At 39.6% G+C, this 21,087-nt stretch overlaps 1 protein-coding gene across 1 annotated transcript in view; it reads left to right on the top strand.

Moving 5' to 3' along the window:
* LOC128356929 (arf-GAP with coiled-coil, ANK repeat and PH domain-containing protein 3-like) overlaps window positions 1-19,070 on the top strand; it is an 89,299-nt gene extending 70,229 nt beyond the window's left edge. Inside the window, exons 14-25 of the mRNA XM_053317116.1 lie at window positions 4,156-4,267; window positions 5,090-5,298; window positions 7,242-7,311; window positions 8,147-8,241; window positions 8,569-8,786; window positions 9,549-9,638; window positions 9,783-9,884; window positions 10,330-10,556; window positions 11,783-11,892; window positions 12,074-12,184; window positions 13,218-13,279; window positions 18,812-19,070. Of these exons, the coding sequence (XP_053173091.1) occupies window positions 4,156-4,267; window positions 5,090-5,298; window positions 7,242-7,311; window positions 8,147-8,241; window positions 8,569-8,786; window positions 9,549-9,638; window positions 9,783-9,884; window positions 10,330-10,556; window positions 11,783-11,892; window positions 12,074-12,184; window positions 13,218-13,279; window positions 18,812-18,918 (1,513 nt within the window). The 3' untranslated portion in view covers window positions 18,919-19,070. The remainder of the gene's footprint in view (window positions 1-4,155; window positions 4,268-5,089; window positions 5,299-7,241; window positions 7,312-8,146; window positions 8,242-8,568; window positions 8,787-9,548; window positions 9,639-9,782; window positions 9,885-10,329; window positions 10,557-11,782; window positions 11,893-12,073; window positions 12,185-13,217; window positions 13,280-18,811) is intronic.
* The last annotated feature ends 2,017 nt before the right edge of the window (window positions 19,071-21,087 follow it).

Genomic DNA, 21,087 nt, shown 5'->3' with positions numbered 1-21,087 from the left:
CAAGATGTTTCTGAGTGAATTTGAAGTCGGTCGGATTAAATCTCTAGGAGGAGTTAGCTCAAATGAGATGCGTGGAAATCGCCAAAAACGCATATTCGATACAAAATGGCCAACTTCCTGTAGGAGTGAGGGTATGGGTCCAAGAGACTTTTTTGTGCGTCTTTACACGATACATATGTGTACTGAATTTCGTTTGTCTAGGACAATCTCAGGGGTGGGGCTCGCTTTTTTAAATTTTCTAGGGGGCGCTACAGAGCCATTTTGCCACGCCCATTTATGCAAACCATAAAATATCAAATTTTTCGCCGGGTCGAACATGATTGCACATTTTGGTGACTTTTGGGGCACGTTCAGGGGGGCAAAAAGGCGTTTACTTTATAGGAACTATAATAATAATTAAAACTGCAAGCAGTGATGAACGGGCCCTCGCGCCCCCACGCATGTCGGGCTGCGGCTCGGTCGCAGAATGTAGCATCACCAAGGTCTTATGTCTCAGCTGAGTTAATTTCAGGTGTAAATACTTAAGATTATGGGAGTAATTAGTCAACGAATGAAGCAAGTGACTTACTGTTGCCAGTAGGTGGCGCTATGACTGTCACTAAATATGAGACTGTACATGTGTTCAGACCAGGACGCTGAACAAGCATATTAAATTTGGAAAAGCACAGACCATGTGGAGTGAAGTTATGAGGGTTTGAAATTTCATGGCGAAGCATCGAAATTCGCCGCTTCACCACTGCAACCAGGAATGACGGGGGAAAAAGCTTTTGATAACTTGTCATCTCCAATGTCTCAAGATGATTCTGTGTGAATTTGAAGTGGATGGGATGGAATCTGTAGGACTAGTGCGTTCAAATATGAGGCCTGGAAATGACCAAAAAAATCACCAAAATATAGCATTTTTCCCAAGATGGCCGACTTCCTGTTGGACTTAGGGTATGGGTCCAAATGGCGTTTTTGTGCGTCTGGAGATGATACATAAACCTACCGAGTTTCATTCTTCTATGTCTATCGGGAAGGCTGAGGTGCAATTTTGAAATATTCAAGGGGGCGCTATTGAGCCGTGTAGCCACGCCCATCCCATTGAAGTATATAGGATGTTAAATGAACCCACTCCAGACGTGTGTGTTGAGTTTCGTTACCGTGGAGGCATCCTTTGCCTCTGAAAACTGTAATCGTATTTTCATGGCGTTGAATGTGTTGTCATGGCAACGGTATTTGATGATGCGTCACGAGTTGCAGAATGTAGCATCACCAAGGTCTTATGTCTCAGCTGAGTCAATTTCAGGAATAAATACTTAAGATTATGGGAGTAATTAATGAACAAATGACGCAAGTGACTTCCTGTTGCCACTAGGTGGCGCTATGACTGTCACTAAATATGAGACTGTACATGTGTTCAGACCAGGACGCTGAACAAGCATATTAAATTTGGGAAAGCTCAGACCATGTGGAGTCAAGTTATGAGGGTTTGAATTTTCATGGCGAAGGATCGAAATTCGCCACGTCACCACGGCAACCAGGAATGACGAGGGAAAAAGCTTTTGATAACTTTTCATCTCCAATGTCTCAAGATGACTCTGTGTGAATTTGAAGTGGATGGGATGAAATCTCTAGGACTAGTTCGTTCAAATATGATGCCACAATTAGCATTAAAATCAATATTTTGATTCAAAATGGCCGACTTCCTGTTGGTGTTAGGGTATGTGTCCAAGAGACTTTTTGGTGCGTCTTGGCATGATGAACATGTGTACCGAATTTCTTTTCTCTATGTCAATCTGTCACGAGGGGCTCGATTTTCTTGATTTTGCAGGGGGCGCTAGAGAGCCATTTTAGCACGCCCGTTTATGCAAACCATAAAATATCAAAATTTTCGCCACGTCTGGCTTGCATGCAAACTTTGGTGACTTTTAAGGCACGTTCAGGGGGGCAAAAAGGCCGTCGTTGTGAGAGAAGAAAAAAAAGAATAATCATGGCAAAAACAATAGGGCTTCGCGCTGGTCAGCGCTCAGGCCCTAATAATTAAAACTGCAAGCAGTGATGAACGGGCCCTCGCTCCACCACGCACCGCCCCGTACTCGCATGTCGTTGCATGCTGCAGTCACATGGCAGACACAGCAGGCACGTAGAAGTCTTGGCACCGGGGCTTGTAATGAACACTGTGTGATGGGGCTAAGTCACATTGCATGTGTCCACTAGGTGGCGCTAGAGATCACCCACCAATTATATGTTATGTTGCAGTGTATGATGTGGAGAACACATCCTGTAAATTTCATGTAAATCGGATAATGTTTGTCATATGAGGCTGACTTCCTGTGTCCAGTAGGTGGCGCTGTGTATTTGACACAGTATTGATGCATAGATGTGTTCAGGGCGGGACCCTCTACATGCATGATGAATTTGGAGTGGACAGGACAATGCTTGTAGGAGTTATAAGGACTTCCTGCCTAATGGCGAAGCATCGAAATTGTCTGCACAGCCACGCCCAACAGGAAGAAGTCATAAAAAAGCTTTTGATAACTGGTGTTATGTCTTACCTGAGTCAATTTCAGGTGTAAATACTTAAGATTATGAGAGTAATTAGTGAAAGAATGAAGCAAGTGACTTCCTGTTGCCAGTAGGTGGCGCTATGACTGTCACTAAATACGAGACTGTACATGTGTTCAGAGCAGGACCCTGAACAAGCATCTGAAATTTGGAAAAGCTCAGACCATGTGGAGTCAAGTTAAGAGGGTTTGGAATTTCATGGCGAGACATCGAAATTCGCCATGTCACCATGGCAACCAGGAATGACGGAAGAAAAAGCTTTTGATAACTTTTCATCTCCAATGTCTCAAGATGATTGTGTGTGAATTTGAAGAGGATGGGATGAAATCCCTAGGACTAGTTTGTTCAAATATGATGCCTGGAAATGACCAAAAAATGCACCAAAATTGAGCATTTTTCCCAAGATGGCTGACTTCCTGTTGGACTTTGGGTATGGGTCCAAATGGCGTTTTTGTGCGTCTGGAGATGATACATAAACCTAGCGAGTTTCATTCTTCTATGTCAATCAGGAAGGCTGAGGTTCAATTTTGAAATATTCAAGGGGGCGCTATTGAGCCATTTAGTCACAGCCATCCCATTGAAGTATATAGGATGTTTAATGACCCCACTCCAGACGTGTGTGTTGAGTTTCGTTACCGTGGAGGCATCCTTTGCCCCTGAAAACTGTAATCGTATTTTCATGGCGTTGAATGTGTTGTCATGGCAACGGTATTTGATGATGGGTCATGAGTTGCAGACTGTAGCATCACCAAGGTCTTATGTCTCAGCTGAGTTAATTTCAGGTGGAAATACTTAAGATTATGGGAGTAATTAATGAACAAATGACGCAAGTGACTTCCTGTTGCCAGTAGGTGGCGCTATGACTGTCACTAAATATGAGACTGTACATGTGTTCAGACCAGGACACTGAACAAGCATATTAAATTTGGGAAAGCTCAGACCATGTGGAGTGAAGTTATGAGGGTTTGAAATTTCATGGCGAAGCATCGAAATTCGCCGTGTCACCACGGCAACCAGGAATGACGGACGAAAAAGCTTTTGATAACTTTTCATCTCCAATGTCTCAAGATGATTCTGTGTGAATTTGAAGTGGATGGGATGAAAACTGTAGGACTAGTTCGCTCAAATATGATGCCAAAATCGGCATTAAAATCAATACTTTGATTCAAAATGGCCGACTTCCTGTTGGAGTGACGTCATGGTACCCACAGACTTTTTTGTGCGTCTTGACATGATGAACATGTGTACCAAGTTTCGTTTCTCTATGTCAATCTGGGGCGAGGGGATCGATGTTCTTGATTTTGCAGGTGGCGCTAGAGAGCCATTTTGGCACGCCCATTTATGCAAACCATAAAATATCAAATTTTTCGCCGGGTCTGACTAGCATGCAAACTTTGGTGAGTTTCGGGGCACGTTCAGGGGGGCAAAAAGCCCGTTGTTTTGGGAGAAAAATAAAAAGCGGAATAATAATAATCCGGGCAATTACAATAGGGCTTCGCGCTGGTCAGCGCTCGGGCCCTAATAATAATAATCGGTACGATTACAATAGGGCCTTCGCACTGTGTAGTGCTTGGGCCCTAATAATAATGTGATTGTCTGTTTTTAAAGGAGCTGTATGCTTCAGGCTGAGTCCGAGAAGCTAAGACAAGCGTGGATTCAGGCGGTTCAAGCGAGCATTGCCTCCGCCTACAGAGAAAGCCCAGACACCTACTACATAGAGGTAAGTCACAGGTGTGGGTCATAAACCACGTACAGATACTCTTTATATAGCTTCTTTATGAGATAATAGTGTATCAGTGCAGTGGTGGAAAGTAAATACATTAATATATGCACTGTAGTAAGCACTGTAATGAGGTGATGGACATATTTAACTTTTTGCACCATTTACTTGACAGATAAATAATTATTTGGCGATTTAAGATTTTGACAGAAAACATGTGATCAGTTTATAAAATATTCTGCGTTGTTTATAGGCATAGATTAAAATACCTGGTATATAAAGTAGTTAACCCTCCTGTTGTCCTCGAGTCAAAGAAGGAAGGAAGGTAGGAGGGATGAAGGAAGGAAGGAAGGAAGGAAGGAAGGAAGGAAAGAAGGAGGGAGGAAAGAAGGAAGGGAGGAAGGTGGGGGGAGGAAAGAACAAGACAAGGAGGGAGGGAGGAAGGAAGGGAGGAGGGAAGGAAAGGAGGAAGGTAGGAACAGTCAAAACAGTCGGGGTCAATAGTATTTTTGGGAAATACACAGTGACATCCTGGAGTCACTAAAAACTTTTAAACATTTTTATTTTTGTTGTAAATAAAATTATTGTAATACTTGTACTTGTAATATCTTCTGATACAGTTGTCATATGTGTATTTGAGACAATATTAAGAAACATCCTAATATAATTAACTCCAACTATCTGGTCCTTTAAAAACAGAAATAAGGAGTATAATTGTAAATCATGTAACTATAATGCTGACTGATGTCTTTTTGTGTGTGTGTGTGTGTGTGTGTGTGTGTGTGTGCGCGTGTGCGCGTGTGTGCGTGTGTGTGTATTCAGCATCTGGACAGAACAGCCTCCCCGTCCACCAGCAGCATCGATTCAGCCAGTGAACCGCGGGAGCGCAGCGCCCGAGGGGAGACCATCCTGCAGCGGATCCAGTGTCTGCCGGGTAACGAGCAGTGCTGCGACTGCGGACAGGCCGACCCTCGCTGGGCCTCCATCAACCTGGGCATCCTGCTGTGTATCGAGTGCTCCGGCATCCACAGGTAAGGTTCAGGAGAACGTCTGCAGCTGTCAGAATAAACCAAAAAGATAGCACAGTTTTGAGTTACTTTACTTCTACTCTAGTGTCTCAACTTCATATATCTGAGTTCTGGAGTTACTTTGCAGCTTAACATTTTACACACAGTAATACACTATTACTACAAAAATGATCTCGCCAAGTAATGGTCATCTTTTATTAAGCCCTTAAAGTCTTATTTTCTTTTAAAAATCTGCCATTGTGGTGAGATAATTTCAATCTTATTCTGTCTCTTCTTTTGAGTTTCTCACTCATTTCTAAATATTTCTTGAAGCAAGTTGATTTTTTTATCATAAACAGGTTCAAATAATCAGAGTAGACTGGCAGACTTTTTCACTTACAGTATTTTAACGACTTTTACGATTCAATTTAACTAATAAAAAAAATACTTTTGCAGTACAAAACATAATATGATTATCATATAAAGAGGTTAAATCAGCTCCACCTCAACCAGCCAACATTAAAATGGTGCTGACATGTTAAAGCATATATAATAATAACACAATAACATGTTTTACTGTATATAAAACACTCACTTACACTACTGTTTTTTCACTTAAAAGATAGAGATGGTGATTTTCTGTATAATATATCTGTTCTACATTATTATCCAAAACATGAGTCACATCTCTGAAACTGTGTGACATGATTGTTCCTTTGCTACAAAAAGTTTGGTTACAGTGATTTTGTTTTTAGAAACGTCTCCAAAGACTAATAACAGTGATCATGTTTTTATAAGTAGGATGAGTTCATTGTTGGTTTGGCTCTGCACATGAGATTTATTGACAATGGGGGAAAAAATTAGAAAAGAAAAGAAAAGAGCTTTATTCTTTAAACTTTGCCGGACTTTTACTTCTAAAGGAGTAATTTCACACTGTGGTATTAAGGCTTTTACTTAAGGATCTAAATACTTCCTCCTCCACCCAAGCCATGTTTGTGCTGTGATTTCACTGGCTCCGAAGGCAGGAAGACGTGCCAACCGTCTGTCGCTTTGGCCTTTAACTTTGTGCTGCTAAAGGCGCTGAGCACATTCTGCCACACACACAGCTGAAGGGGATTAAAGTGCAGTACGTTGCTCGTTGGATCAGGGCTTTGATTGAGAGTTTTCAATGAAGGAGGGGAAGTGAGTAGACGAAAGAAGAGCTGCAGAGCTGTAACCCACACAGCGAACAATTGAGTGAATAGTTAAATTCAGTGTCCGTATCCTATATCGTCACATGATGTAATGCCGTTGAATGAAAGCATCACAAGCTCGTCCTCTCATCATCCAGATCAGCGTAGCGAGCTCAGGCCAGGTTACATCACACTGTTACGTCACTGAAGTTAGTTTTCAAGCCCGCGGTGGGAAAAAGATTTCCCTCCGGGGGATTTGTTGTGTTTTATTTTGAAGGTACAATTATCACTGCTTATGTAATCACAGACTCCATCCACTGAGCGCTTCCCACCTGTTGAATATTCATGCTCCCCCTTTTTGGACTCGTCCTCTCACAGTGAGATCAGACGTGTCACAAAGCAGAGCGATGAGGGGTGAAAAAAACAAACAAAACACACTATCAGTTTTTTCCCTAATGCATCACTGTTGCCTGGATACCGGACAGCTTCATCAGTGGAACGTAGTGATTTGCATGACATTAGGAGCGGCTTCTCTCATTTTCGCCCCGGGATAACACAGTTGTGATTTTTTTTTTTTTGGGATTCAAACCAGGTCACCATACAGCACAGCGGTGTATGATTCATTAGTAAAACGTCCTCTTTTCCTATTTCCTAAGAATAAAGACTTCCTTTGTTTCCTCATGCTGGCTGCAAAGTCCGTTTTTTTGGTTTTTTTTCTCCTACTTTTACCACTCAAATATTTTCCAACAGAACATAACAGCGTTTCTCTAAACTGTAAAATATGTTTTGTTGCAGGAGTCTCGGAGTTCACTGTTCGAAGGTGCGCTCACTCACGCTGGACTCATGGGAACCAGAATTATTAAAGGTACAGTTTATCTCAGCATTATCCTGCCAAATAATGCTGATAGTAATGTATTAAAGGAACAGCTTGGCATTTTGGAAGAGTTAGATGAGAAGATTGATGCCATTTTTATGTCTCTGTGTTTGATATGAAGCTAAAACAACACCCATGTGTCCATATGAGCAGTGAAATAGGTTTTCCATACCGACCATAGAAGATCCTGCATCACTTATAATGTAAGTGATGCAGGACAAAATCCACAGTCCTCCTCCTGTGCAAAAATGTATTTAAAAGTTCATTTGAAGCTAATATGAAGCTTCAGCCGTCCAAATGAGTCAAATCAAGTTTTCTATCCTTCAACGTTAGTCTTTTTAGGGCCAAAGTCCCTCTTTTTGTTACTATACTTCCTCCACAGCTCAACAGGGAAACACAAAGAGGGAATTTGACTAATAATAATAATAATATGACTAACTCAGACTGCTGAAGTCTCATATAAGCTTCACATCAATTTTTAAATGACTGTGTGGATTCCCCATCACTTCCATTTAAAGCACATTTGAAGAGGATCTTTTAATAGTCAGTATGAACAAGAGGAACCACTTTCACTGTTCATATGGAGACCTGATCTAACCCAGGTCAGCTGTTTATCCCTTTTTACAGGCTTTATGATAAGCTAAGCTAACCGTCTCCTGGCTGCAGCTTCATTTTTAACAGACACTGTGAAAATAGTATCAATCTTTTTATCTAGGTCTTGGCAAGAAATTAGAGTATTTACCAAAATATCCAAATATTATAGTACAAATAAATTGTTGTGAAGAGCATTAACGTCTCTAACATGTCTCTTGTTTTAACTTTGTAGTTAATGTGTGAGCTTGGAAACAGTGTCATCAACCATATCTATGAAGGCTCATACCAAGAACAAGGTCTAAAGAAACCGTTACCGTCCAGCTCAAGGTAGGAATTCATATAAATATAGTTCAAATATACAACATAAACACAATCGCATGCCTTCCTTCCTTCTTTCCTTCCTTCCTCCCTTCCTTCCTTCCTTCCTTCCTCCCTCCTTCTTCCTTCCTTCCTTCCTTCCTTCCTACCTTCCTTGCTTCCTTCCTTCCTTCCTTCCCTCCTACCTTCCTACCTTCCTTCCTTCCTTCCTTCTTTCTCCCTTCCTTCTTCCTTCCTTCCTAACTTCCTTCCTTGAATCGAGGACAACAGGATGGTTAACTAAATGTTTACTTCCAAACACTAAAATCTGTCATATGTTGTGCTTTCCCGTTGCAGGCAGGAAAAAGAGGCTTGGATTAAGGCAAAGTACGTCGAGAAGAAATTCCTGAAGAAGCTGGGCTCCACAGAGATACTCATCAACGGAGAGAGGAAGTCGGAGCGGCGGTGGAGCGTAAAAAAGTGTCGGAGGCACAACAGCGCCACCACGGTACCCAAAACACGGCGAAGATACCGACAAGAGCCTGGAAGCATCTCTCCGTCTACCCTCTCCTCAGGTACTGATCTGGATTTGTTCAAAGTGGAGCTTGTTAGTGATGCTTGTTATTATCAAGGATGCAGCCTTTGTTAATTAAACCCCAAAACTATGGAACAAACATTTAGATATCAGGGGGGGTCAGCTCGTTAAATATTTTTAAAAGAAAAACTCTTCACTTCAGCTTTTAACGAGCTTGTCTGACACTCATCTTCACACTGATGCACAACTAAACTTCTTTTAACCTTCCTGTCGTCCTCCCGGGTCAAATTGACCCATCTGTTTTGACTGTTGCTTCTTTCCTCCCTCCTTCTTTCTTTCTTTCCTTCCTCTTTTTCCTCCCTTCCTTCCTCTCTTCCTTCTTTCCTCCGTCCTTCCTTTCCTCCCTTCCTTCCTCCTTTCCTCCCTCCTTTATTTCCTCCCTTCCTTCCTCCTTTCCTCCCTCCTTTCTTTCCTCCCTTCCTTCCTCTTTTCCTTCCTTATTCCTCCCTCATTTCCTTCCTTCTTCCCTCCTTTCCTTCCTTCTTCCCTTCCTTCGTCCTCCCTCCTTTCCTTCCTCCTTCCTCCTGTCCTGTCCTTCCTTCCTTCTTCCTTCTTCCCTCCTTTCCTTCCTTCCTTCCTTCTTCCGAAGCACTTGATATACATAATTTAGTTAATTGTAAAGCACTTTGAGCTGCATTTCTTGTATGAAAGGTGCTATGCAAATTAAGTTATAATTATTATTATTATTATTATTAGCACTTTTTCTCTGAATTCTAACTTGTGACTTTTGTTTGTCTCACAGCTGCTGCTAAATTCAGACGAGACTCCCTGTTTTGTCCCGATGAGCTGGACTCTCTCTTCTCCTACTTTGATACGGGATCAGGACCTCGAAGTAAGCGACTCGCTATTTTAACGACCTGTTGTAGATAAGATGCTTGAATCTTGTGGGGTTTTTTTGTTCGTACATGAGTGTGTCACTGGTCAGCCTGAAAGAGAGACAGCGGTAACTAATGTGTCCATGTTCTGGCGTCTCTTGGTCCGGCAGGCCTCAGCAGTGACAGCGGGTTAGGAGGCAGCACAGACGGCAGCACGGACATCCTGGTGTTTGGCTCGGTGGTGGACAGCGTTACAGAGGAAGGTGAGTCCAAACAGCCCTGTAGGTACTATGTGTGTATACTGTCGGCATAAAGTGATGCATAATGAAATCAATAAATCAAAGAAGGCTGGTGATATTTTTATATTTTTTATATTGTCAACAAATCCCATAAAATAACTAATTATGCAATCTGTGTATCCAAAGCCTGCTATATCTTATTCCTCTGTGCTATAGAGCGCTGCCACTATTAAAAACACATCAATGAGCCACACTGTAGCACTTGGTGACATTTCCCTTCATTACTATGAACACAGTCAATCCCATAAACACCACAAATAGAAGTAACTGTCAAAAGAGACAGGGTCAATTTGACCCAGGAGGACGACAGGAGGGTTAATTCTCTTCCTTAAATGTAAGTTCAACAGCTACATGAATAATTGTACATACTTTGTGTAATCAGCTGTATGTTCCTGTTCACTGTCCTCAGAGTGTGAGGTGTCCGAGGACTCGAGTGGCGAGGCTGAGCTGGAGGCCGAGCCAGAGACGTCGGACCCGGAGGACATAAGGGACATTCATCCTGGAGCGCTGCTCTACAAAGCCTCAAAAGCCCGCAACCTGCCCATCATGGCTGAAGCACTGGCCCATGGAGCCGACGTCAATCTGGTCAACGAGGAGGACGAAGGAAAGACGCCGCTCATACAGGCCGTCATAGGGGTGAGTCAGTCGACCGAGAAGCGGCAGAAATTAGTCATATGGGAAAATTTGACATTTGTGAATGTTTTTGTTTTAGTAACAGAACAAAAATACTGAAATGAAATAGCTCATACAGATGTGGGAGTTAAGTGTACACAAAATGTATTGATTTCTATGATTTCTATACTAATATTAGATATGTGTCGAGCAGCAGATTTATACGTGTCACATTTCAACATCACGATGTAATAATTTGTTTTTGTAATGGTAAACCTTTAAAATCTTACATAGATGCTACAAGGGACTTCCTCTAGCGCCACCATGAGGTTGACTTTAGTGGTTTTGAGTTAAACGTCTCTATAATATCTCTAATTATTGATCAATCAGTCAGATAGTTACTGTTATATGTACAGAGAACAGTCAGTTTTTAGTTTGTGCTCCCTTCCAGCTGCCACAGAGTAGAGAATTAAAAAATAAAAACAATTTAAAGTGTAAGCACAATATATACAAATTTTACTTGATAGATATACAAAATTAGATCCAAAAGTTATGCATGTCCTCCTCAGGATGAATTATAATGACCATCATCGGGGGGAAAATATAAATTCATCCAATATTTAACCTTTGTGTCGTCCTCCCGGGTCAAATTGACCCCGTCTGTTTTAACTGTTCCTTCTTTCCTTCCTTCTGTCTGTCTTTCCTCCCTCCTTCTTTCCTTCCTTCCTTCCTTCTTTCCTTCCTTCCTCCTTCTCTCTCTTTCCTCCCCCCTACCTTCCTCCCCTCTAGTTGTTAATATTAGTATGTTGTATTTTCCTCCAAAGATCATTGTGAGTAAATACAGCCTCACAGAGCTTGTCTTGTTACTTCACCCTTTTATTGTTTTCGAATGGACTCTTACTTGGCAGTCAGCCATGAATGACCAATACAAACTGTATATAGGGGAGAAGATGACCGCACATTGAGGTCCAATGATTTTTTTATTATACAACCAATGCTTTGACCTCTCTTACATAAATTATATGTTATATGTTATATAAATAAAATCACTGTAGCTTAGTGTGCAGTCATGTATGCCTCTGCTATGACCCGTGCCTAGTTTTTGGTGACAACTCTTGCCAATTCTAAAGACATATATATATAAAACTGTCATGTCAGCATTTATGTTAAACATTGATTTACTGCCGTGATCAATCCTGATATTTTTTGTCGTGGGTGCCGAGCTGACTGGTGTTGTGACATTATTTCAGGGTTCATTGATAGCCTGCGAGTTCCTGCTGCAGAACGCTGCTGACGTCAACCAGAGAGACACGAGAGGGCGGGGCCCCCTGCATCATGCCACATATTTGGGACACACGGGGTGAGTCATGAGGCAGACAAGCTGCATGTGTGACATCGTGTATAAACCACCAAGTGGTTTGAAAACGTGATGTGATTTCCAGAATTTGCAGCTGCATCTGAACTATTTCTTTTATGTTGTTGAGGTAGAGGCACAGACCTTGTTTCCTTTCATTTATCTCCTTTTTCCTTTGTGTTTCCAGGCAGGTGTGTCTATTCCTCAAACGGGGAGCCACACAGAATGACGGAGATGAGGACGGCCACGATCCTTTGAGTATAGCTGTACAGCAGGCCAATGCAGATATAGTCACGCTGTATGTTACATTCCTTACAAGCTTTCCATTTTCTATATTTTTCTCATTGTCCACAAATCTCATGTGCAGAGCCAAACCAACAAAGAACTGATCTACTTATAAGTATAGTGTTTGTCTCCAGAGACTGAAATATCTTATTTCTCCGTGCTGAAGACCTCCATTGTTTTCCAAAAAACTATTAAAACCATGTCAGCTGCACTGGGTGACATGTTCTTTCATCATGCAGATTACAGTTACTGTATTTTTGTTTAGAAACGACCACAAAGACAAATGACAGGAATCAGATTTTCAGTCTCAGGAGAGCAGTTCCGTGTAAGGCAGACGCCACTGAGCGTGAGCCACACAGCATGAACCGCTGACTTTGTACTGAAGTTCTTCGAGATATTTAAAATGTCGAGGTTGTTATGAATAGTACAAGAAGTCAGTGAAGCTCTGTAAATAGACCAGTTTTCCAGACAGATGCATTTTTTGGTGTGAAGGTTTAGCTTGTTTTTAACCCTTTACATACTGTTTATATTCTGACTCATAATTAGTCTCTACACCAATTCACATTCATAAATTCCCCAACAGTCGTTAATAAATGTTATATGAATATGATGAATACAACATGTTTCAATGCTTATTATTGAATTTTATTTTATTTTTTGATAAACACAGGTCAAATTTGAACATTCACATACAGTATATGAAAATGTGTATCAGCTGTAAATAAAGATGCATTTTATTTCCATTTGTGTATACTGTGGGTCATATTAGGAAAAGTCTGGGTAAAAGAAATGTGTCGAATGTAAAAGTTTGTCCAATTTGACCCTGAACAGTATGTAAGGGTTAATACTATGGAGGTGTGCAGCACTGAAGAACAAGATATATCAGGCGTTGGAAACACACACTGTACTTGTAAGCAGGTTGATGATTTGGCTCTGCACTTGAGATTTAGTGACAGTAAGAAAATTATAGTTTATATGTTTTTTAGTCTTCAGTTCTGACTAATTTCTTACATTCTGCTTCTCTTCTCTATTTCTCTCATCTTCAGGCTGCGTCTGGCCAGGATGAACGAGGAGATGCGGGAGTCGGAGGGACCCTTTGGTCAACCAGGTCAATACCCAACCAGCAGCCCCACTGAACAGCAGTATAAGAAATGCATTCAGGAGTTTATTTGTCTTAATATAGCAGAGTGCTAGAGTCACGTCCAGTCAGGTGAAACCAGTACAGGGGGTGCCAGTAGAAATATGACTGACTGACTGGAGAGAGAGGCCTGATGAGGGCTTTGTGTCCTCCTCTCTCTCTCTTTCTCTCTCTCTCTCTAAAAAAAAAGAGACTTTTGACCATCAGATTATCTTCTTCTCTACATGAAATATATCCAGAATAATCCCTCTCCCCCCATCACAGTCTGCCAGCAAAATCAGCCCCCCCCCTCTCAGGATCACACAAGAACTCAGTGTTAACTTCCTTTTTAATGATGTCTAATCCTACAGTTACCAAAATAAATAAATAAATGAATAAATAAAATCAGTTGAGATGAGTCTAGTGAGGTGCTGATAGGATTTGGGAAATCACTGCCAGGGAAGGGTTAGCCACTTTTTAAAAAAAGATTATCCAGCAGCACTGTTGTCAAGCAATCAAAAGACACCAATAAAGTCATCAGCTGTGTATTTGGGACCAATCGTGTCGTACATTTGGAGTAATTAGAGGATACAGGGTGCTCTGAACCAAAGACCTGCCACAGCTCATTCATCCCAATAATCATATAAGTTTAATTTCTTTATGTAACTGAGCTCTTATTGTATTCTTATGCTATACTTTACACAGTATGTAGCACAGAGGACGCTGTAGTACAGGGAGGTGCAGCTGATTCGCTCGCCTGTTCGGGGTCGACTAAATCAGAGCCGGCTGTGCTTCTTTTTAAAACCTGAGGATCTGTCGTCGGTGCACGATCGAGTGCCGGCGGAGCTCGTGAATTCATATTTGTGACGGTCACATGAGGGGAAACTGTGAGGCTAAAGAGAGAGTGATCACAGAAGAAGTATCATTTCTCTGTACTGATCGAGAGATAGGTCAAGTGAAGCTTTTATGTTGAATTAAAAGCGAAATTTTGCACTTTTTCTTACCAACAGTGATTTGAATTTTTTTTCTTTTTTTTCTTTTGCGCTCATGTTATTGTATTTTTATTTCTTTTTTTTTTTTTCTTTTTTCAGGAATAGGTTAAAAATGCTTTTGTTTTTATTTATGACAAAACGTCCAGAGCAATAGTGCAATGATTATTTCAGTACAGATAATCTGTATTTTTTGTATTATGTTTCACAACAATGCAGATGGTATTTTTTTAAGCTGGATATATTTTGTTAGATTTTATTTTGCTGAGCACTCACACAAACACACATACACAAATATACACACACGCACACACACATGCAGCGCCAGTGTTATATTCTCATTATGAGAAAGAGAGCCAATACTCCACAGTTTCATAATATATAATCACTTGGAGTAACTCTGCAGTACGAACTGCAGCGGAAGATGGACATTTTTTGATAAAATACACTTAACTAACTTGTGTTACTTGATATACAGTATTTGTATGTTAAAATGTTTGTTGAGAACATTTGTTTATGGTAATCTGATGTATCACAACTAGGCCTATATTAGATTTGTTCTTTGTTTATAGTGCATGGGTGGCTGTTGCCCAGGTCTTCCTAAGCTCTGTTGCTTTTGTTTACTTCTGTACCCAGTGTATGTGAATATTTGACATTTAGTATTGTTGAATAATGTTAATATCCATATTATATGCTGCCAAATCATGACAACAGTGCATGGAATTACATTGATGAGCCACTATCTTAAGTTGTTAGACAGACAAATGGATGAAATGAACTTTCCCCCGCTGTCTTCCATTGGCTGGGTGATGCGAGTGCAAAAAAGCTTGATGACAATGAACACGGCAGGCTGGACGCTGCCTAAAACTGTATTTATTCATCTTATCACTCACTCATAGCCCCAAATGGACAAACCACTGACTATGTTTTTTAACATGTTTAAGTATTGAACAGCTTCTTATGTAACAGATCACTGCGTTGGAACAGTATTAATGAATTACTTTTTTCTCCAAAGATGTTGCTTGTCTTTCACAGATATTAGTGACTTTGGGGTTTAGTTCAAACCAAAGACCACAGACAGTTTTTACCATTTCCTTTCTCATAGCTGGTTATGAATCCAAAGGGGTTTTATTTACTTACAAGGGGCTGTATGAAAGTTATTGTTGAGGGGAGGCGGTCTGGTGCTCATGTTGACTTTTTGAAAAAGCAAGACTTTTCCCACAGTTATTAATATTTGCTTTTGGACTTAATTACATCCTCACCTCTAATTTCTCAACTCAACCCTGACGTCAAGCTTTATATGTGAGTAGAACAATAATTTAGGAGTGGAATTAGCAATTACCTATAATGGTGGTAAATAGAAAAAGCAAACTGCAAGAATATTTCCAAGAGCCTGAGGTAATATCTTTAAATGGCTCATTGTTTTTTGACCAACACTTAAAAACCCAGAGATATAACATAAAGCAAAGATAAACCAGGAGCGGGGAACAAAATGCCAAAATAGTTGCTGATTCATTTTCTCTTTAACAATTAATTGATTAATCATTTTAGTTCTACTTCATTTCTTCCTAAATTTAAAGATTCTCATTTACTTTTTTCTCAAAACCAACATTTTGTAGCTACTAAAGAATAATTCACAGATGCAGAGGCAAGATTGTTGTTTTCTGCATATGGTAAAACATGTTTTGACTATTTTGATGTAAATATTTTATCACTTCTAGATTAAAACCTAGATAATTTAATTCAATAGAGTTTCATTCAGTATGGGGGAAAAAGATATGAGCTAGCTAGCTTGCTAACTTAGCAAGCTTGTCGCTAATTGGACAATTTGTTCACACAGGTTATTCAAGATATATTTGCACCATTGATTCCTGTCTGATAATTTCCTTCTTTGTGCAGCAAGTCCATACTCTTGACAGTGAACGATGCAACACAGCTCATAAGCTACGATAGCCTCCTGCATTTTTCTCCCATTAGCGAACTGAACTATTGATTTTGACCATTTTAGATGCTGGTACAGTCAGGCCTTAAATATATTGCATGAAAATGTTCAAGTAATTTCAAACCACTCTGCTAATAACTTTCGTACAGCCCCTAACTTAAATCTATCAAGACTCAGTGTACAGGTTGGAGTCTTAAAGCGGTGATATGTTATCTTAAAGGATGTGGCAGTGTCTCTTTTCCCTTCTTTCATGTCAGCGATTGATTTTTTAAAGCACTTTGAAACACACAATCTCTCTCTCTCAATCCAGCCTTTTCTTGCAGTACATGTGTGTTTGGTGGCTACACACCGACTTTTTACAAAAAGTTAACAGGAAGCCGATTATACGACGTGAATGATGCCATCACTGACCAAACAATGATTTGCATCAAGCCATTGAAGGATTATGTGTTGTACAGTGCAGTGTGTCTACAGTGTTATCAGTCAGTGGGTCATCGAGTCGACTGTTGTGTATATAAACTAAAAACTATTAACACTTTAACTGCTTGCTTCTAACATGCAATTTTTGAACTTTCTTGTATTTTTTCTGTCTCTGACTGTTATCTGTACAATTTATTTGAATATTGTAAGAGAACGTGTGTCTCTGAATATACAGTACCTGTGCTTACTAACACTTAACTGCTACCTATGTTTGGGTTTTGACTCTGTTTTTTTGTTCTCCTCCCAGTGTCTTCTAAAAAAAAAAAGCAATCTGAAAATAAACAGAAGATGTGACTAAAAAAACTAACTTCTCCCTTCGCCTCTTTCCTTCACCTCTAATTCCTCTTGTAGACACTTTGACAGCTTCTTTACTACATCTAACAGCATTAACAAACCTCTAGCTTCACGCACTGCTGGTGCACTAATTATAGATCAAATATGTCTGATTTTCACAGCATGACATCGTAACATATTTATTGTCCTAAATAGAATATGAATGACTTGTTTGAATATGCATGATGTTAAGAGATTGTGGAGAGAATTTGATTTTCACTCAGACTGAAGACATGTTAAAATCTTTAGCTCTGGTTCAAAGAAAGCAGTATTAAAAAATATGGAATTATTTATAACGCACTATAATATTGATATAATATAGCTGTAGTTATAATCATATATAATTACACACATAAATGAATCCTTTCAGTTTACTCTTTCGAATAAGATTCACAGGTTTTAAAACTGTTTACCGATGTATTCAAAACTGATGAAGACATGTTTGAGCTTCAAGGTTTATTCTTAACACACTGACAGAGTTTATTCAGAAGTAGAAATATGTGTAACTAAGTCTGTACTTCTTTAATAACTGAACAACGCCAGTCAAAGTTTTGGACTGGCTTGGCAAGGTGTTGTGTTTTTCAAACTTTTGTAGTTATATTTTTGCAGTTGAAACATTTTTCTTATTAGTTTAATTAAATATTTCATAATCATATAATATATAAAGCCATTGCTGTCACCATTCCTCCTGTTCCCCTTCAAGGTGCTTTCAAAGTAAGTGATGGGGGGCCAAAATCCTTATTTTGAGCATAATTAATTTAAAAGTTGATGTGAAGCTTATATGAGGCTTCAGCAGTCGGAGTTAGTCATATCAAGAGGATATCTGCCACATTTACAGTCTTTAGCATCAAATTCCCTTTTTGTGTTTCCCTGTTTAGCTATAATGGAAGTATAGTAACAAAAAGAGGGACTTTGGTACTAAAAAGACTTTAATGATGAAAGATATCTACATGTTTTGACTCATTTGGACGGCAGAAGCTTCATATTATCTTCAGATGAACTTTTAAATACATTTTTGAATAGGAGGAGGACTGTTGATTTTGTCCCCCATCACTTACATTGTAAGTGCATTATGAAGAGATCTTCTAATGGTCAGTATGAATAGGAGGAATGATTACAGCAAGAAAAACAGGTTTTAAATGTCAATTTGGGCTCCTGACTGTTGTTTTAAGATACTCGAAAAGTTGTGAACTCATCCTTTTGACTGCCTTTACATCTGCTTACAACTAGTGTGTTATAAACCATCTATTAATACTGAATAACGGGGTTAAATAACATGTAACCAAGAAACCATATCTACTATAAGACTTATACACAGTGATCTCTCAGCCTCCTTCCCACACACACACACACACACACACACACACACACACACACACACACACTAACAAGGAAAAGCCAGGAATGTTCATTCCCCTTTTTAATTAGCCGAGCCTGGGAGCTCTCATGGGACACAAAGGAGTTGAACTGCTTTTGTTATGTCCGTGGATTCAGCGGTTGCCATGGCCACAAGAAAAGTAAAGCCTCAGAATTTGTAAAGTTGAAAGAGGGAGGCTTCATGGTGCCTCAGCCTGTTTTTGCCCCTCCATTTACGAGGCTTTCTCACCCTCTGCTTTCTGTTTTTCCCCTCATTTCATATATAACAGATGTTTTGACTGTATATAAAAGGGTCATGCCAATTCCCCCGCCCCCTCATTTTTAAGTTAAAATGCACAAATAGCACGCCTTTTATTATTTTCATCATTAATTTTCTTTTTTTCCTTCTTTTTTCGTCATCAGGTGACGCCACATACCTTGACATCTTCCGGGAATTTTCCCACATGGCATCACACAACCCAGAGAAGCTGAAACGGAGGAGTGTGCACTTCCGACACTCCTTCAGGTAGTCCGCCAAGCGTCTGCAGAGGACAGAAGACATAGTACTTGAAAAGTGCAAGCAGCCACTTTCCAAACACAGTCACAAGTGATCCTTAAGCTCCACATTTTGAACCACTACTTATTGGAGAAATCTGATTCTGTACTCTGTTATAAAAGCTATAAAGAAAGGATCCAATCTTACTATACCCTACCTTCACAGTGTGGATTTAGTGGAAAGTGTAATAATCATGACTTTTTTTTAAATGCTGTTGTTCTTTTGTTTAGGATAGCTGCATCATATCTGCAAGAATCTCGTGCTGTTTTGTTCTGTGAGGATTTGCTGGTCTTTTCCTCTTATATAAATAAAGCATTTTTGTACAGCGTTAGATGAATCTTTGATTTTAAAAAAGCACTTGTTCTGTTTCTTTTTCTTTATTTTTTTTGTATCAACCATGATTTGTTTGTTGTTTTCAGTTTCATAATTGGTTGAAGGAAGTTCATCAATGCTTTACAGTGTATTAATGTTGTTTTTTCCTGTATGTGTAATGCATGCATTTACTCTCATTATATTTCATACTTAAACTTGAATTCTGCTAAGTTTGTACGGCTCATATAAAAAAAAGTGTCATATCATCATTAGTTATCTGCATCACCAATCCAACATGTTGAAATCACAGTTATCTCTATTCATGGACAGTTTATTTTGATATGAAATGTGATATTTTGCATTGACTATGCTGGTATAGTCTTGGTAATAACGAGTAATTTTGTTTAAAAATGTACTTTGCAGTACCACTATGAAATGCAGTGCTTATGTTGCTGTTTACATGCTGTAGAGGCACAAATGCTAATATATCTGAATGAACAGGAGTCCTGATGAAAGATGAATTAAAATAAACATTGTGTTTACATACATGCACTGAGAGTCTGTGTAAAGTTTGACTGTATCACACACTCATGTGTAGCTGAGACAACAGCGTCCTCCTGTGTCGAGATGTGAGAATGGTCTGTCACAAAACAGCTTGACATGCATGCATCTTTTTCTTTTAGCCTGGAATTTGATGACTTCACCTAATGTGTGTAAATGACCTTTAGTCTGGGAAGAATATTTCTAAAATGTTTTATTTTTTATGTTTATTCATTTATTTTCTGATCATTCTTTAGGGCCAGGTTATTATTTCCTCAATTATAGCAGACGTTCAATTTGGTGCTTTTATTTTGAAAGTGTTTCACCGGGGAAAAAAAGGGCATCTGGAGTTTTTTATCTGTATGTGTAGTTAAAAAGTGTGTCTACCTGACGGGAGGAAAATAGATAATGTTCAATTGGCACCTGGCTGATAAGGGCACAAGGTTTGTGATCATTTCTTCTCATGTCATGTTTAATGCCTAGCTCATATTGTGGTGTTTGATGCCGTTTGATGCAGTTTTATGATTATGCGTTTTAGCTAGCAGGGATGCCAATTAGCATCTTATCGGTTTAGATTAAAGGAGATAAAGCCAGTTATTTCATTGATTTGTTTATTAATGCAAATATGTATTTTGTGTTTTTATATTACCTTTAAAATATATGGTTAAAACTGCATATTTGACACAAAATGACAAATTAAAAACTTTGATTTCAAGTTAGATATGATTGTACATATAGCGCTCTATTAGAGGTTGTCTTTAGGTTAAATAAGAGCTTCACCTCATCAGTCCCACCACACTGCTAACCAAGGATAACTACAAAGGGACTTGATGTGATGGTCCAAAGTTGTGGCACTCACTCACAAAATGGAAGCATCAGAAAACTTACCTCCAGAATACAGAGACTCCGACCAAGAAATGGATAAGGACAACGACGAGGAGGAACCTCGTCGTTCTGGTCGCCTACGGAATCCCACAGAGAGGATGCTTGCATTTCAGAGAGAGGAGGCTCACAAAAAGGAGAAAAGGTTGATTCACATTTATGAGCAATGGAAGACCCAGGCACGTAAGACTAGAGAGCAGCTAAAGCTAAACATTTCTGAGAGCCACATTGCAGCTCTTATAGACACACTAGAGGAAGGAAAGAACGATGTTATTAACCTGTATATGGAAATCAGAGATCACCTCACTCCATCCAGTGAGACAAGACGTCGTATTGATGCCTGTGAGGCAGTCACAAGGGACATTGTTAAGATTGCCTTTGAAAGGATATCAGGCATTGATGGAGAATT

Source organism: Scomber japonicus, chromosome 4 (genome assembly GCF_027409825.1).
Source record: "Scomber japonicus isolate fScoJap1 chromosome 4, fScoJap1.pri, whole genome shotgun sequence".
NCBI lineage: Eukaryota > Metazoa > Chordata > Actinopteri > Scombriformes > Scombridae > Scomber > Scomber japonicus.
Note: the sequence above shows the minus strand (reverse complement) of the source record. Positions and strands in the feature narration are given on the sequence as shown.